The 18,094-nt window shown below is 45.9% G+C and overlaps 2 protein-coding genes and 1 non-coding gene across 4 annotated transcripts; all 3 read left to right on the top strand.

The window, feature by feature from the left end:
- Window positions 1-3,837: 3,837 nt before the first annotated feature.
- Window positions 3,838-4,237, top strand: LOC107277109 (uncharacterized). Its single transcript, XR_010742143.1, has 2 exons — window positions 3,838-3,964; window positions 4,105-4,237. It is a non-coding gene; the product is annotated as an uncharacterized protein (transcript).
- A 5,786-nt stretch (window positions 4,238-10,023) lies between these two features.
- LOC4340818 (very-long-chain 3-oxoacyl-CoA reductase 1) lies at window positions 10,024-11,939 on the top strand. Of its 2 annotated transcripts, none has more exons than XM_015787267.3 (3): window positions 10,024-10,844; window positions 10,974-11,043; window positions 11,545-11,939. In XM_015787267.3, exons 1-3 carry the CDS (start codon window positions 10,183-10,185, stop codon window positions 11,803-11,805), a joined length of 993 nt encoding a protein of 330 aa, XP_015642753.1. In that variant the 5' UTR covers window positions 10,024-10,182; the 3' UTR covers window positions 11,806-11,939. The 2 variants fall into 2 exon arrangements, with proteins under 2 accessions (XP_015642753.1, XP_025881883.1); XM_026026098.2 differs by having other exon boundaries at window positions 10,036-10,844; window positions 11,466-11,939.
- A 2,558-nt stretch (window positions 11,940-14,497) lies between these two features.
- On the top strand, window positions 14,498-16,521 carry LOC136357066 (uncharacterized). Its single transcript, XM_066311814.1, has 2 exons — window positions 14,498-15,920; window positions 16,145-16,521. Exon 1 carries the CDS (start codon window positions 14,612-14,614, stop codon window positions 15,761-15,763), a length of 1,152 nt encoding a protein of 383 aa, XP_066167911.1. The 5' UTR covers window positions 14,498-14,611; the 3' UTR covers window positions 15,764-15,920; window positions 16,145-16,521.
- The last annotated feature ends 1,573 nt before the right edge of the window (window positions 16,522-18,094 follow it).

The raw sequence follows: 18,094 nt of genomic DNA, 5'->3' as shown, positions 1-18,094 counted from the left end.
CGTCTACCGCCGCTGTCGCTGAGCCTCCCCGCCACCGCCATCGCCGAGCCCACCGCCTCCGGATCCATCACCGCAACCCTCCTCATCGCCGGATCCGCCGCCGCCGCCTTCCCCACCACTGGATCCGCCGCCACCGAGCCCCACGCCACCGCTGTCGCTGAGCCCACCGCCGCCGACGTCGCCCGAGCCCACTGCCGCCGCTGTCGCCCAAGCCGTCTACCGCCGCTGTCGCCGAGCCCACCACCGCCGCCATCGCTGGATCCACCGCCGTCTCTCGAGGATGAGCGCGCGAGCAGGGTAGCGAGCGTGCTAGCTCGTTCACGCCGTTCGCTCGTCCTACCTGGGACGAGTTCGTCCGCCAGTTTTGGCCAGATCGGTTGGTCCCGGATCTGAGAGGAATATTCCTCTCTAGGGACCAACCCATCCCACTCACCCCTAAACCAAACACCTCTAAAAATAGGTTCATCTCATCCCATTCCAGCAACCAAACACTACCTTAGGTTTTACTGAATTTGCTTTTATGAGAGCACGAGCTTTGTGTACGATACCACAATGAGAGCACGAGCGCAACACTCGTCACCGTGGACTTAACCACAACAATCGCACTCATGTGAGACGTCATCCGCTTTGTACTTGAGAATCCGGCACCTGAGTTTTGCTGGCCAGGAACTCCACCATAGCCAACATTGTCGAAATCTTCCACGACCACATTGACCCCATAACATTCGCTCCTAGTTCACATCACGAAGTAGACCATTGGCCATCCCACACAGGCGATGGTAGTAAATGAAGTTGAGTTGTAGAGAAGAAGGGAGAAGCCTTACATGTGTAAAAAAGGGGAGATGAGCATCCGTGATTTATTTATTCAGCCTCCTGACATGCGAACTGAATAACATCGACACTTTCCACATCAATGCATTAACCATGTATGCTGAACCGAGGTTCTACATACAAATCTGCATGCAAATCCCTCCTTGTTTTAGGGCACCTTATAATGATCTTTTAGATGAGCCACCATTAGCCATAAGGACTGGCTACGAGGAATAAAAAATAAAAAACCATTCTTCATCTCTCTCCATCGCAGATCCCTCTCCTACGAGTGCTATGCTGCTGCGGCCTCCTCCTCCTGTGAGCCCCGCTGCTTGCTCAGCCGCCCCCGCCGATGTAGCCTCCTCCCACGAGCTACCACACAGCCGTAGAGTTCCTCCCAAGGGCGCCATGGTCACTGCTTCCACCACCTCTTCCTTCCACGAGGCAACGTAACTATTGCTGGATATGAGCTCTTCCTGGTTGGGATGGTGGGGAAGAAAATACTCTCTCCATCCCAAAATATACGGCACAACCACGTTTCTCTTATGTCTCATAATATAAGGCGTGCATGCATGCATACATTAACTAGCACCTCTTGGTCTAATAAAATTGATCTGTTTTAAATCCTATACCATCAAACCTCCTAATCACATTGCTTACATGCATAAAGGTGATCCAGCCAAGAAGATGATTAAATTAATGTTTTCTTGATCTTTGTGTTATGAGTGGTTGAGCAAATGGAGTAAAGAGGACTAGAGGAGTCATTGGTTGGATGGTAAAAGGTGGGGCACAGCTAACTTAACACTCCCTTACTACTATATACATTGTAAAATACTCTAGATGGTATATAATAGTGGGGTCCACCTAGAACCCACGGTAAGATCCACTTGCACATTGCGCATGCTTGAATTTTTCATTTTGGGTTTTATGCTGACCATATCATATACTCCCTCAATCTCAAAATATAAGCATTTTGACCCTGACACGATCTCCGAGATGCTACTTTGACCATCAATATCTATAAAATTAAGATGTTTTCAATAAAAAGAGTTGCATATTATAATAGTTTGTTTAATGATAAATCTAGTAACATTAATTTTACATGGTTAATCTTTTTTTATTTTTTTGCTATTAATTATTAAAGTTAAAAATGTTTGACTTGACACTATGTTAAAAATGCTTATATTTTGGGACAGGGGAGTAGAAATTTCAATCTACAAAATCCCACTGCATTACCTGGTTTATTAACCGGTTAATGTAAAGAGAGGTTTTACAGTGTTTGCGAGGTACTTAGAGGTATTGAGAGGTGGAGTAATATGGACCGTTGATCAAGAGAGGGGCAAGGTATGGAATAAAATTATCATAACCAATGGCAATGAAGTAATTAACTAGTGAAATATTGCCATTATTGCCGAATTGAATACCTTACTTCGTTGATCGTTACGGTAAGATAGAGAAAATATAAATCTACCTAGGCATTGATTAGATCAACACAGAAAAAAATTAGGTTATGTTTTATTTCTCTTCTCCCACATCGTTTCGTTCTTACTAGGGTTTGAATTGGTTCACTAGAAAAAAAAGGAGGGAGAACTGTCAATATGGTTGAGGATTGAAGCGAGACAAGGTTAGCCGGTCAATGGCAAAGCGAAGCGCATCCGCAAGATTTCATTTACGCAGTTGATTTGTGATTTACATAGCTCACAATTTCATTCATATATAAGAGATTGGAATGAGTTCTCCTCCCCTGTTATTCTTCCAGATTTTGAATTGGTGCACTCGCAAGGAGACACAGTCGTCATGGTTGAGCATCTATGCAATCTACAACGAATATATATCAATGGATATTTGGCATGTGGTGTAGACGTTGTGGCATTGCAGGCCTTCTAAAGTGGCATGCAATCCATGGATGGCATGTATGCACATATATGTCCAATAAATGGACATGCAGGAGGTAGTTTCCATTTTATCAGATGTGAAGTAAATCAAGGAGATGGTTATTTTTAGGTAATATTAAAATCTAAGTGTGTGAATGGTATTATAAAATAAGTTATTTAATTCCATAAGATATATAATTTTTTTAATTAGTGAATTCTACAAAACATATAAATAACGTAACGTATGATTACCGTACGAATCTGTTATTAAGAAAAAAAACGTAAATCTCAAAAAGAACACGCAAACAACATCCTGAAGATAATGACTATACCGATGTGGTACCTATGTACTTATAATTATACCATTCTCTATCTCTTAGAAAATTATCTTTTTACCCTTACTATCTAAGTACATGTGCTAATATTTAAATACCTTTTAAGTGGCACTTTTTATTATGGAGTGTTGGATCATTATCTTTTTTAAATGTAAACACCGTAAAACCTCTCTAATGTAAATCATAGCGAAGCCAAATGGGCTACGGAGAGCAAAGCTACTACAGCGGTACAGATAACGTTTCACTGTGCCAGCGCCCAGCTTGGCACGAGGAGTACCATGCCGTGCCTGACCAAGTTACTTTTTTTTTTCCGGGTTTCTCTGTCTGTTTTTTCCTCAGTTTTTTTTTTTGGTTTTTCTGTTTTTCAGTTCAGTTTTTATACCTACATATACAAAGTTTTTATACATGTATATTTTTTATACATACATATACAAACTTTGTATTCGTGTTCTTTTTTGTTTTTTTATGTTTTGAATATGTACGCATACACATATAAAGTTTGTATACGTGTATATATACTTTTATACACCAAAAGTATAAAAAAATATAATATATATTGTATATATCGATATGCATACATATAAATATTATACTAGAGGAGGTGGGGTCCAAGAAACCCACAGCGCGGTGGGCACGCGACCACCCGCGTAATAGCGTCCTCCCTATTATGTGCACTAAGACCTGTTTAGTTCCAAAGTTTTTGTCCAAATTAACTTCCAATTTTCAACCACAACTTTTCTATCACATCGTATCAATTTCAACCAAACTTCAGCGTGACCTAAACACAACCTCAGATTTAAACTCGCCTTTTTTTTAAGTTCAACTGCGCTGCATGCAGCATGACCTGTATTATTGACTGCATTCATTTCGAGCAGGTACGTTGCTCAATTCTCCCGGGGCCTACATGTCGAGTATGCAGGTAAAGGAATCCATGTGCAATGCCAGGTAATTGACGACCGACCAATCTATAACCTTCTCCTCATTACTGACAGGATCGGATCCGATGAAATTTGCAGCCAAACACACACACACAAACTTGAATAACAATAACAAATTTACGCCAATTATCTTTTATACATGCGCAGGCGCCGTTCTTCGTGGCGACGAGGATGGTGGAAAACCTGGTGGAGGCGAGGCGCCTCTCGCCGTTCACGGCGACCCCGGGCGCCTACGCGCGCGCGGCGGTGGGGTGGATCGGCCGCGGCGGACCGCTCTGCACGCCGAGCGTCCGGCACCAGCTGCTGTGGTGCGCCGCCGCCGCCGCCGCGCCGGACTTCGTTCTCGACTGGATCCTCCTGCGCAGCCACCTGGAGCAGAGGACGTTGCTTTCGGCGGATCAGAGCATCGAGGGCGCCATCTCCGTCTTCGCAGCACAGAGTTGATTCCAGTGCAAAAGGGCACGTAGCCTGATGGGTTACAGTGACCCGAGTAATACTTCAAGATCCAAAATTCAAATTAAGTTCCCAATTAAAAAAACTATATTTATCCTGTTGGATATAAATGTTGAGTAAAATTAAAAAAACAAATTGAGATGAGTGACGACCATCTTACGCTGTACTACATTAAGGTGTGTTTGAGGAGGAGGGGATTGAGGAGATTGGGGAGATTGGAAAGATACGTAAAACGGAGATTGGGGAGATTGGAAAGATACGCAAAACGAGGTGAGCTATTAGCTTATGATTAGTTGAGTATTAACTATTTTAAATTTTAAAAATGGATTAATATGATTTTTTTAAAACAACTTTCCTATAGAGTTTTTTTTGCAAAAAACGTACCGTTTAATAGTTTAGGAAGCGTGCACGCGGAAAACGAGATGTTTTCTCTCTCAATCTCCTGTATCACCCGGGAACGAACGAAGCCTAAGTCTATAAAAGCGAGTCAGCACTCAGCAGTTGCATTGTACTATATATATACACAGTACTAAGCGTACATATCACCTATATTTATATTTACTGTACTTCCTTAATATCAAAATATAATGATTTTTAAGAGTTTTACATGATGATAAAAAAATAGGTGAAATTAAATGAGGAATGTTTGTGATCGGTTAAGATTAGCTACGAGGTGGAAAAATAAACACGGAAGATGATTATGTATTTGTGATTGGCTATAACAAGAGAGTAAGGTGGTGTTTAGATCAGAGACTTAACTTTAGTCCCTGTCTTTAGACACTAATTTAGAGTATTAAATATAGACTACTTACAAAACTAATTACATAAATAAAAGCTAATTCACGAGACAAATTTTTTAAGCCTAATTAATCTATAATTAGAGAATGTTTACTGTAGCATCACATAGGCTAATCATGGATTAATTAGGCTCATTAGATTCGTCTCGCAAATTAGTTCAAGATTATGGATGGGTTTTATTAATAGTCTACGTTTAATATTTATAATTAATTTTCAAACATCCGATGTGATAGGGACTTAAAAGTTTTAGTCCCATCTAAACAGGGCCTAAGTAAAGAGGGGGATAGTTTTACCGTCCTTCTGAAGTACGGCAATTATTTACTACCTCCAGCAAGTACTAGGTAAGTTGAGGTACCAAAATATTTAATGTTTGGTATACTTTCTCCAGTAAAGAAATTGATATTTTGGGATAAATTTTTAACACTAGAAGTTGCTACTCGCTAGCATTTATTTTTTCATGGGGTAATTGCATCCATGCTCCTACTTTCAAAGCCAATTGTTGTTTTATCCCTATTTTTTAGGGTTTACACTTTTACCCTCATTTTTTAATCTGAAGCAGCCATGTACCCCCTCTAACAGTCACAACTAACAAACGACATATATATATACCCTTGGTGGTTATTGCAGTTTTGCCCCCATTTTTTCAGTCTTTTTGTGATTTTGCCCCATTTTTTTTCAGCTTGTGTGAGTGTTATAATGTGAGGCTTTGACCGGCCAAAGCTCGTGCATTCACTCTGAACCCCTAAACTACAGGTCAACGCCTGTCAGTTAATCGAGACTACGATGTTAGTATGCACAATTGATACCACATTTAGTAGTACATAGATAATACAACAGGGTTGTTCTTATTAAAAAAATACAACACGGTTGTGAATTGTTCCAAAATAAAAAAGGTAGTAGCCTCAACCACGCCGGCTGGCCCTCGACGCGACCGCGCGGCCGCCGCCGCCTCGACCACGCCTGCGGCCGCCATTGCCTCGCGCACAGTAGCTGGCACGCGCCCGCCCACGGCCGGCGCCGCTGCCTCGTGCCCGCCGCCTCCGGCTCGCGCGCGCCCAGGGCCGCCGCCTCCGCACCGCGCGCACGCCGCCACCGCCGCCGGTTCGTACCCGCCGCCTCCGCCCCCTCGATCCGCAGCCTCCGCGCCGCGCGTACGCTGCCGCCGCCGCCACCTGGTCTCAATCGGCGCTACGGTTCCAGGAAACCGACGCACGGTGGTGGGAGGAGACTCACTCATCCTATCCATTCCTTTAGGGGTATAAACGTAATATCATATTTCCTAAAACATTTTTTTATTTCCTTTTGTATTTTTTAACACAACATCGTGGGACCCACCAAACGGCTGTTACAACTGAGGGTAGATGGCTGCTTGAAATTCAAAAAGTGAGGGTAAAAGTGCAAACCCTAAAAAGTAGGGGTAAAACAGCAATTGGCTTCGAAAGTGGGGGCATATATGCAATTGTCCCTTTTTTTATTAGCATTTTTTTAAAAATTTGATGAAGTTTATAGAAAAATTTAGCAACATGTACTACACCAAATTTGTTTCATTAAAACTAACATTTAATATATTTTGATAATATATTTATTTTGTATTGAGAATGTTTTTATATTTTAGTACAAACTTGATAAACTTGAAAAAAAAGAGTTAGTACAACTTATAATATAACACGAAGTATAATTTTTAAGCCAACAGAGTAATATTTTTAATATGTGTATTTTAACAGTTTACTTCGGATTTTACCGGGAAACAATGATAGTAAATTTTGTTAAACATGATAAATAATATTTTCACCCTATGTATTACTAAATTGAACATTGGAATCAAAACAACCATGTGCACGGACGACACACACTCTGCTATGTACCTATCTATCCTCTTCTGCCTAATTATCCCTTAAATTTACTCGTGCAATTTGCGGGTAGCTGCTGCGTGCCAATCGGCAGGTAACCGTTCCATGTCCATGTCCATGCCAGACGGCTGATGCGCTAGCCTGCCAGCTCAACGACGAACCGAACGGCCTATGCGCCCGGGCGTCAGCCTAGTGCTCGTTATAAGCATCAACAACAGTCCTTTTATACTACTCCCTTGGTTCTATTTTAAGTATAGCCATGGTTTTCCGCGACCAACTTTAATCATCCGTCTTATTTAATCTTTTTTTAAAAAAAAATTAAAAACATAAGTCACGAGTAAAGTGCTATTCATGTTTTATAATCTCATAACAACAAAAATAGTAATTATAAAAAATTTTCAAATAAGATGGACGATTAAAGTTGGACACGTAAACTCATGGTTGCAGTTAAAATGGGACCGAGGGAGTATCATCGATCCTAATTTTTTAGAATTTTGGTGAAAAAAAATCCTATCTTGATACTATTTTTCTTTTTTGAAAACTCCATCTCCATATTCTTCGCTCTTCATTTGAGGGAGAGCGACCCAAATCCCTATTTTCCGTGAGGTTTTTCTCTTTGTACACGGGGAGAGAAGATCGCGCACTTGGAGAAGCGATATTTTTTTTACACGGGTCAGTGGAAAAACAAATATTTGGTTGGTTGTTCAATAAGAGGGTCCATTTTTAGTTTTTAAGGATTAAATTTAGGCTTTCACTTATAGAAAGAAGTTTTTCTCTTTCTATTTTCAATTTAGAAAACCCAATGATATAATTTTGGGATAGATTATACACATTCCGTTGATGATGCTCTTAATTACATTCAGCTCGACGCTGTCCATTAATCTCCGGAAAATCTTCAGCTTCCGGCACGATCCGTGGTGACCTCGCGATGACAGCGTACAGTAAGTCGTACAGACCAAGCCCGTGGACCGTGGTGTTTGGGGTGGCTCAAGCAGGAGGCCTTGCAGCTGGCTGGGCGTCAAGTTTTAACTAAGGACTCATTCGGAACAAATTAAGGTTTTGGGAGGATTTAAATACGATGGGTGGAATTACTACGAGGTAGGCCTCTCACTAGAGAGGGTACGAGTAACCTATATCTGTACCTAATTTTACTCATAACCATTTCATAATTAGCTTATTCATATCCAATGGGTATGTAAAATCCATGTGGCCCCACATTATTAGAAATGGCTCAAAAACTTGCACAAAGTTGCTTCTCTGTATAATATTTTATTCCTACGAAATTCAACCAAATTTGATAAGCTTTTATAGTGTAAACGCAAGTCTTAAAATTTTGAGACTGAGTTCTACATATATAAAATGGGTATGGATAAAGTGAGTACTACTACCTCCGTTTTACAATGTAAGTCATTCTAGCATTTTTCACATTCATATAGATATATGTCTAGATTCATTAACATCCATATAAATGTGGGAAATGCTAAAATGACTTACATTGTGAAACGAAGGAAGTAATGGGTATTACCCTTCCCTACCCAAAACTAAAATCCTTTCTACCCATACCCTCCCTAAATATATAGTGTGGATAAGAGATCTTTTACAGTGCTTGAAAGGTAACTGAGGTGCCTCCTTAATCAATTAATATCCACCGATAATTCATAAAGCGTCAGTGCTCGGCAACTACCTCAGCACGCTACTCATCAGTCATCGTCACCGCCATATCCACCAGGGGCAGCGGCCTCGGATGGATCCCCGACAACCTCAACCGCGGCCATCTCGACTACTTCTTCTGGCTGCTCACCGTTCTCAATGCTGTCAACTTCGTCGTCTACCTCTGGATTGCCAACTAGTACAGGTGCAAGAGAATCACCACCACTGAAACTGAAACTCAAGCAGCCGCCCAGACTTGAGGGGAGATTACAATCAGAATCAACCGGGAACGTATCGGGGAGGAGCGCTCAAAAGCGGCAACGGCGGGTGCGGCCGCCGTGAGCTCGTGGTCGTCGACGCCTCAGCCTCAGCCACCTCCACCGATGCCTGGAAGTGGAACGGATCGGGAGTTCAGAACGGATCGTACATAAATATACATATATTGAAAAAAAAGAAAATATGCATTTGCCCTTAACCTCATAAATCAATTATGAAACTCAATCTTTTAACCTTCCACTTTTCATATCTGGCCCACCCTTTTAATACCTTTTCCCTTGTACCTTCTCTTTTGGTGCGTTAGATCATTAGAGATCAACCCTACTATGAGGCTGTTGGGAAGAAAGTATTCTCCTTGGACTTCCTTTAAAAGTGTAATTTTATCATCTTAAGAAAATACCATAAGATATCATATTTTCGATATTTTCAAATACACTTGTAAGATTTTGGTCTTATAAGTGCTTTCTCCGTAACAATAAAATTTCTCCCTTTGAAAACCCTAAGCCATTCATTTGGAATTTTGGGGAAAAAGAACAAACACGAGATATTACATATATACTAAAATGAAAGTAAAAAATGACGCCTTATATTTTTAGCAAAACAACCATACAATATATTTACAGCCAGTTGTTGACCCTCTTTACGAACGAATCCAACGTATGAGCCAGAGAGCTCAATGCTCAAACCCTTCTATCCCAGTGGAATCCCATGAAGAGAAGGAGATATGAAAGGTGGAAAAGGACTAGAGGGCTGGAGTAGGAAGAAGATGATAAGCCTCCTCCTCACTAATCCTAGATCCGGCCTGGCCCCTATTTATGCCATCCACCTGCCCTTGTGACAGTGTACCAGTGCGAGTGATCGATCCCAAGTTTCAGTGGTCCGCGTCCTGCCGGTTTTATTTCATTTCAATTCACTGTGACATTAACACACACTACTGCTTCCTACCGTGCCTAATCACACCGCCAAATTATTACTCGTGTGCATTAGTCCGTGCCGCATGCGTTCCGTCATATATTTCCACACTATATATCGCATATATCTGGCCTGTTTGGTGATATAGTTTTGGCGACTCGGCGAGTAACCGTTCCAAATCGCTCTCAACCGCGCCATGGCCGGCTAGACTGCATGCTAATGCTACACATTTATATTGTACAACCCCGCCGGTGGGGAGGAAGAGAGAGCGAGAGAGCGAATCATCATGGCTAGTCATGTCTTCATGATCCGGCAAGAGACGGCGCCGGCGCAGTGGTGGTTCCTCTCGCTGGCTTTCGTCGGCGCCGCCTACGCCGCCACCGTCACGCTCCGTTTCGTCGCCTACCTCGCGCTCTGCCGGTGTCACCGGCCGAAGGACGACCTCCGCCGCCGGTACGGCGAATGGGCCGTCGTCACCGGGCCAACGTCCGGCATCGGCCGTGCCATGGCGCTGGAGCTCGCGCGCCACGGCCTCAACCTCGTGCTCGTCGGCCGTGACCCAGCCATCCTCCGGGAGATCTCCGGCACGGTCAGGTCTCTCCACAAAGTGAAGACCAAGACCGTGGTGTTTGACCTGTCCCTCGTCTGGACCCCCGATGGTGATGAGCCGCTGCGGCGGCTGCGGGAGGCGGTGGAGGGGCTGGACGTCGGGGTGGTGGTGAACAACGCCGGCGTGGCGAAGCCCGGCGCCGTCTACCTGCACGAGGCGGACGTGGAGGCGTGGGTGAGGATGGTGCGGGTGAACATGTCGGCAGTGACGGAGGTGACGGCGGTGGTGCTACCTGGGATGGTGTCGCGGGGTAGGGGCGCCATCGTCAACATCGGCTCGGCTGGGTCGGAGTACATCCCGACCTTACCTCTCTACACCATGTACGCCGCCACCAAACGGTTCGTACACACGTAAAGTGACATGTGTCATAACTTAAAAACACCATACTTTAGATCAGTGGTATTATACTCTTGTGTACATATGAATAGACCATGAGAGTGACCGGCCTGTTCATTTCGATGGAGCAGGTACGTGGCTCAGTTCTCCCGGAGCCTTCACGTCGAGTATGCAAGTAAAGGGATCCATGTGCAGTGCCAGGTAAGTTAATTTATCAGAAATCTGTAAAGAGGCCCTGTTTAGATCTTACTTTAAAATTTTTTATCATGTTACATCGAACGTTTGAACACCTACATGAAATATTAAATATAGGCTAAAAAATAATTAATTATAAAGATTGCGACTAATTCGCGAGACGAATCTTTTAAATCTAATTGCTACATGATTTGACAATGTGGTACTACAGTAAACATTTGCTAATAACGGATTAATTAGACTTAATAATTCATCTCGCGGTTTACTGACGGATTCTGTAATTAGTTTTTATTAGTGCCCGAATACCTTATGCGACACCCTATATAATTAATATCTGATGTGACATATCAAAACTTTACAGCCTTAGATCTAATTAAACACCCCCCATGCATAATTTGTAACTTCCATTTGAGTTTACTCATTGACAGATTATGATGAAATCTGGAAAGCATAAGGGAATCAAATAGCTAGGAGTATGTATGATGCTATGTATGTGCATGCGCGCAGGCGCCGTTCTTCGTGGATACGAGGCTGATGTTCAGGTTCGAGGAGGCGGCGGGCGGCGTATCGCTGTTCACGGTGACCCCTGACGCGTACGCGCGCGCGGCGGTGGCGTGGATCGGCCGCGGCGGCGCGCTGTGCACGCCGGCCGTCCGGCACCAGCTGCTACGGCGCATGGCCGCCGCCGCGCCGGACTCCGTCCACGACTGGATCCTCCTGCGCTTAGCCACCTGGAACAGAAAACGTTGTTTCAGCGGATCTGAGTGACAGATGACAGATTATGTGATGCTAAAGAATTGCCAACAAATAAATAATGTGTCTTCGAAAAGTGCAATTGCCGAGAAATTGTTTGTTGCCCATTTTATGCATATTTGCATACACATAATCGGTTCCGAGATCTAGTATTTTCCCAATTAACTTCTGTTGACAAAATTGGACCATGGTGTAGCGCTGGCGATTGGCGTTTGGTATTGATTTAGTAGTATCAACGAACATAACAACGAGTACTTGCAGAGGAGTCTTAATTATCCCAAATAGTATATATGGGGAGTGTTTGAGAGGAGAGGAAAAGAGAAGATTAAGAAACGAGGTGAGTCATTAACGTATGATTAGTTGAGTATTAACTATTTTAAATTTTAAAAATTGATTAATATGATTTTTTAAAGCAACTTTCCTATGGAAAATTATTGCAAAAAAATACACCGTTCAGTAGTTTGAAAAGCTTGCGCACGGAAAACGACGTGTTTTCTCTCTCAATCTCCCAGGATCGGAAGGTAGTGATCAAGGGGATCGTTTCACTTATCGCGTGATTATCGCGCTTACCGCGCGGGTACGGTAGGGAAACCGGCGATATGGTTTGGAAGAATTTTCACCAAATTCAAAATTCCGGAAAAAAAATTAAAAAAAATTGAAAAAAATCATGGATGTACTTCTTAATTTGTAATTGCCAATGGTAAAGAAATTTTTTGAAATAGAGAAAGCTAGATTCAAATTTGTGGACAAAACCGAAAATAGTTTACAAATTAAAAAAATGAAGAAAATATTGGGCGTTAAGTATCCTACGTATTCTTCCAATTATTCTCAATTTCTAGTTTTCTACACATATTCAACCATAATTTTGATTTTTTTCCCTATTTATTTTTTATTTACATGATTTCAGCTACACAGCTCGTGATAACCGTACGGATATCGCTGTTATCGCGGTAAACCGTGCAATTATCGCGGTGAAACAGCGAAACTGACGAGTTTTGAATTCGAATTTTTGGATGTGATTTTTGTGTGATTTTAGGCGATTATCATGGTTATCGTCCTACCGCGGGGTGGTGGTAACCCTGGTCCAAACGATAAGGTAAACCCTGGGGATCACACATCATGTCCAAGAATTACGGTTCAATGTTCGTTGTGAAAGATCTACATATACCAACATCGGCATAACTTATCAATGAACTATTGGTCGATTTCCAGTGACAACACCGAGTTACGCGTGTGTGATCGACACACGAGGTGTGTGTTTAAGAAAACAGGCACCGTCACGTTCGTGGTGTTTTGTACCGGTGCATCGTTCTTTGAAATTCATGCATACGACGATACTCAGTAATGTGATTTGTCGGAGTGCCGCATATTCACATGGTTTGTGTATCTTTTTTCTGCTACATACTACTACATAATTAGTTTTTATAGGTGGCTGAATTTCCTTTCTAAAGGCGGTTAATAAAACGCCAGTGAAAAAATGAAAATACAAAAGATTCCCGCATGGAGCTGCTATCTGCATATCACAGTCCACACACCACATTGTCCCATTTCCATAGAGAATTAGGATGAAATCACCATAAAACCGTGGAGGATAGGGGTGAAAAATGAGCGGATTCGGACGGATAATAGCTATACCATATCCTAAACCATATTTTTTAAGCGGATGCGGAGCGGGTGCGGATGACGTGCGGATGCGGATGCGGAGCGGATTATTTCGAACGTCGGATTCAGTGCGGAGTCGGTGCGGACTCGGTTCGGAAACGGACAAAAAGTTATCGGATGTTAAGTTTGTATTCAATCCATACAACAAGAGGGCGGCAATACATTTAGCCCCAATACGATGGCAAAACATTATTAGTTCATTGCGTTCAGTTCAATAGTAATAGTATAACAATAAGTAATAAGTGTTCGGTTCAATAGTTCACTAGTAAAAATAATCCAAGATACATCCATGATCCATCAAAAACATAATATAAGTGTTCAGTTCAATAGTTCACCGGTCACTACGTTAAAATGTAAAAATAAAAGTCATCGGCATGAGGCAAGCCATACAGGCATACAACAACAGCAAGCATAGAGCAGTAGAGCACCCCTATGCAGTGGTGCTACACGCAGCATACTGCATACAGGCATACAGCAGTAGTAGTACAGGCGTACAGCACAAAACACACAGCAGTGAGCAGCTAGCAGCCTCCTGCAGCCGGCGGCGGCGCTAGCAGCCTGCAGCCAGCGGCGGCGGCACTAGCCGAGGAGGAGTGGTTGGCGCGTGTTGGGGAGGAAGATCGGCCTGGCGCGTGTTGGGGAGGAGCGGCCACCGCGCAGGGTCGCCGTCACGCCGTGCCACCGCGCTACTCTCTCCGACTCCTCGACTGACAGCTGAGGGACGGCACAGAGAGAGAGCTAGAGACGGATCTGGGGGATGAGGAGAGGATTAGGTTAGGCCAGGTTGGGCTATTGGGCTAGCTAGGTGGGCCTGAAAGTTGTTGTGTGGCCTGAAATTTGCGGATTATCCGCCAAACAGTACATCGGATAATCCGATTAAAATATCGGATAATCCGCATCCGTCGGATATCGTTCATGTCAAAGATAGCATAGTATCTTCTATATTTGGTGATTGAGACACGTATAGAAAGTCCTCTATCACCTTCCTTTTTATGTAATTACATTCCATTCATGTAATCCTGGAATATATTTAATTGAAGATAGCCAGCACGATTGTGCTTGAACTGTGCCAAATCCTCTCCCTGTTTGCTTGGTATCAGAGCAGGTATTCTGCTTCTTCCACCCCAAACTTCCCGATCCCTTCTTCCGCTGCCTCTCCATGGATCATCAGCTCCGTCCCAACAACGAGGCCGCTGCAGCCGCGGGCGCTGCCGCCGGTGCCCCTGCTGGTGGTGCCATCGTCATTCCCGCTGCGGGTGCCGCTGCCGGTGCTGCCGCCGGTGGTGCCGTCGTCGTTCCCCACGGACCTGCAGCAGCAGCACTCACCATCGCTAGTGTCAGGACGCATGTGCCTGTAACCCTAGAGATGAAAAACCACAACTACACCAAGTGGCGTACCTTCTTCGTGGCATTCCTCGGCAAGTTCGCTCTTCTCCTACACATCGTCGGCCCGATCCCCCCCATTCACGATGCCGCCTGGGCCCAAGACGACTTCGCCGTCCTCACCGCCCTCTACTACTCCATCGCCGACGACGTCCTGGACATCATCATGGAGCCCGAGCAGAGCGCTCACGCTCTGTGGCTTGCTGCGGAGGACCTTTTCCGAGACAACAAGGAGACTCGCATCATCTACCTCGAGACCGAATTTCGCAGTCTCAATCAAGGCGACATGACGGTGACGGAGTACTGCCGTCGCCTCAAGACTCTCGCCGACTCCCTCCGCGACCTCGGCGAGCCCGTCACCGACCGCGCACTCGTCCTCAACCTCATCCGTGGTCTCAGTCCCCGCTTCTCCACCCAGGCGGACCTCCTTCCCCTGCAGACGTCGTTCCCCACCTTCGCCCGTGCCCGCTCGGCGCTGCTGCTGGCAGAAATGCGCCACACCGCTGACAGCATCACCACCAACACCACTGCCCTCGTCGCCACCTCCGACTCCTCGTCCGGCGGCCGTTCTTTCTCCAACAATGGGGGTGGAGGAGGAAAAGGGCGCGGGAACGGCAAGGGGAAGCGAACCGGTGGCGGTGGCGGTGGGAGCGGAGGAAGCAGTGGTGGCAACGGCGGATCCGGAGGCCGCAACTCCAACGGCAGTGGCGGTGTTCCTGCCTCGTCTGGCAACCGCGCAGGGGGTGGCGGCGGTGGGGGCGACCAGACCGGGTCTGGTAACCCTCGCCCACCCACTGGACCGTGGGTTGTTTACCCACAGTGGGCCGCCGCTTCGTGGCCCACCGCACCACCGCAGCCCTGGTTCGCTTCCTGGTGCCCAGTTGGTGGACCGGGCCTCCTCGGACCTCGGCCCAACTATCTGCCATAGCAGCAGCAGGCCTTCGTCACCAACGACTCCATGGGCCAGCCGGCCTAGGACCAGTCTGGTTTGATCTCTGCGATTAATAACATGTCGTTGCAGGGACCTTATAACAGTGGCTGGGTTGTTGACTCCGGTGCTTCCTCCCACATGGCCTCCTCTGATGGTATACTCCATTCCTCTCAAAACCCCTCCCACCCCACCACAGTCACAGTTGGAAATGGCTCGTCTGTACCTGTTACTCGTGTTGGGCGCACCTCTCTACACTCCTTTAAACTAGATAATATTCTTGTTGTTCCTTCCATTGTTACAAATTTACTCTCTGTTCGTCGCTTTACTCGTGACAACTTTGTCTCCATCAAGTTTGACCCTTTTGGTTTCTCTATTAAGGACCTATGGACGGGGACCGTGAGACTTCGCTTCAATAGCTCCGGCGATCTCTACACCATTCCTCCTGCCGTCGCCACTCGATTCCATCCCAACGTCGTCCCCACCAGTCCACGTGCCCTCCTCGCCACCGCCCCTTCAGTCGACCTTTGGCATCGTCGCTTGGGCCACCCTGGACGCGATGTTCTTCAGCACCTGCAGAAGCGTTCTTTTATTTCCTACAATAAAAATAGTACACATTCTTGTCATGCGTGTCAGCTAGGCAAACATGTTCGGCTTCCGTTTGGTTGTTCTCGTACTATTACAACTGCTCCCTTTCAAATACTACATTGTGATTTGTGGACATCACCTTTATTAAGTAATTCTGGTTTCCGTTACTATCTTATTATTGTTGATGACTACTCTCACTTTTACTGGACGTTTCCTTTGAAGCAAAAGTCTGACGTTTTTCCCATTTTTCAGTCTTTTGTCTCGTATGTCCATACTCAATTTCATCTCCCACTGCAGTGTTTTCAGACCGACAACGGCCGTGAGTTTCTCAACTCCGCCATTTTGTCCTTCTTCGACAGCCATGGCATCATTCTCCGCACCACCTGTCCCTACACCTCCCAACAGAATGGTAAGGCTGAACGTTCTATCCGTTCTACCAATGACATCATTCGCTGTCTTCTGTTTCAGGCCCATATGCCCGGCTCCTATTGGGCCGAGGCTCTCTCCGCTGCAACCTACCTTCTCAATCGTCGTCCATGTCAACCCATTCAGTTCGCCACACCCTTTGAGCGCCTGTTCGGTATTTCACCCTCCCTAGACCATCTTAGAGTCTTTTGTTGCTTGTGTTACCCTAACTTATCCGCCACAGCACCACACAAACTTGCCCCTCGCTCCACATCTTGTGTTTTTCTCGGGTATCCTCATTCCCAAAAGGGGTACCGGTGTCTCGACCTCACCACAAAAAGGGTTCTTGTTTCACGACATGTTTATTTCGATGAAACGATTTTTCCTTTCTCTACTGCTGCAGCACCATCGAAGTCTTCTTCACTAGACATGGACTTGTCCTTCCAGGATGATGCACCTGGACAAGGTGTTGGGCCAGCTGCAGCCCACGGACAGGGTGCCCCTGCTGGAGGGCCACCCTCCCCACGCCCGGGTCCTGGTGCACGTGCTCCTGACCACGGGCCGGCCTCGCCACCATCGACTCCACGGCCTGCTTCACCATCCGCTGGGCTGGCCTCGCCACCGACTCCACGGCCCGCTGGGCCGACGCTGCCTGGCTCGCCTCCAGATGGGCCATTCTCGTCCACTGGGCCGGTTGGTGCGACCTCTCCATCAGCTGGGCGGATCGCTGCCGCCAGTCCACCACCAGCGGGCGATGACGCGCCATCGTCGTCCGCATCTACGTGCCATCCTCCAGGGGCGCCGTCCGAGAGCGGCGCTCTCCCACGGCCTGCTCCTGGCCCTCATCCGATGGTGACTCGTGCGAAGGTGGGGGTGGTCAAACCAATTGACTGCCTCAATCTCTCGACCGTCCACAAAGACGCCGCTCCGCTCCCGAAGACGTACCGCACCGCCTTGCAAGCTCCATGCAATGCGTGACGAATATGAGGCGCTGGTTCACAACAACACATGGACCCTGGTTCCTCGTCTCCCTGGGGTCAATATCGTCACCGGTAAATGGGTCTTCAAACACAAATTTCATGCAGATGGCTCCCTCGCTCAGCACAAGGCGCGTTGGGTGGTTCGCGGGTACTCGCAGCAGCCCGGCATCGACTATGATGAGACTTTTAGTCCTGTCGTCAAGCTGGCTACAATCCGAGTCGTCCTCAGCCTCGCCATCTCCCGCGGGTGGCCCATTCACCAACTCGACGTGAAGAATGCCTTCCTCCATGGCAATTTGGAGGAGACGGTCTACTGTCAACAACCGTCTGGCTTCATCGACCCCGTCCACCCCGACTA

Source organism: Oryza sativa, chromosome 6 (assembly GCF_034140825.1).
Source record: "Oryza sativa Japonica Group chromosome 6, ASM3414082v1".
Taxonomy (NCBI): Eukaryota; Viridiplantae; Streptophyta; class Magnoliopsida; order Poales; family Poaceae; genus Oryza; species Oryza sativa.
This window is presented reverse-complemented; position numbering and strand designations above follow the sequence as displayed.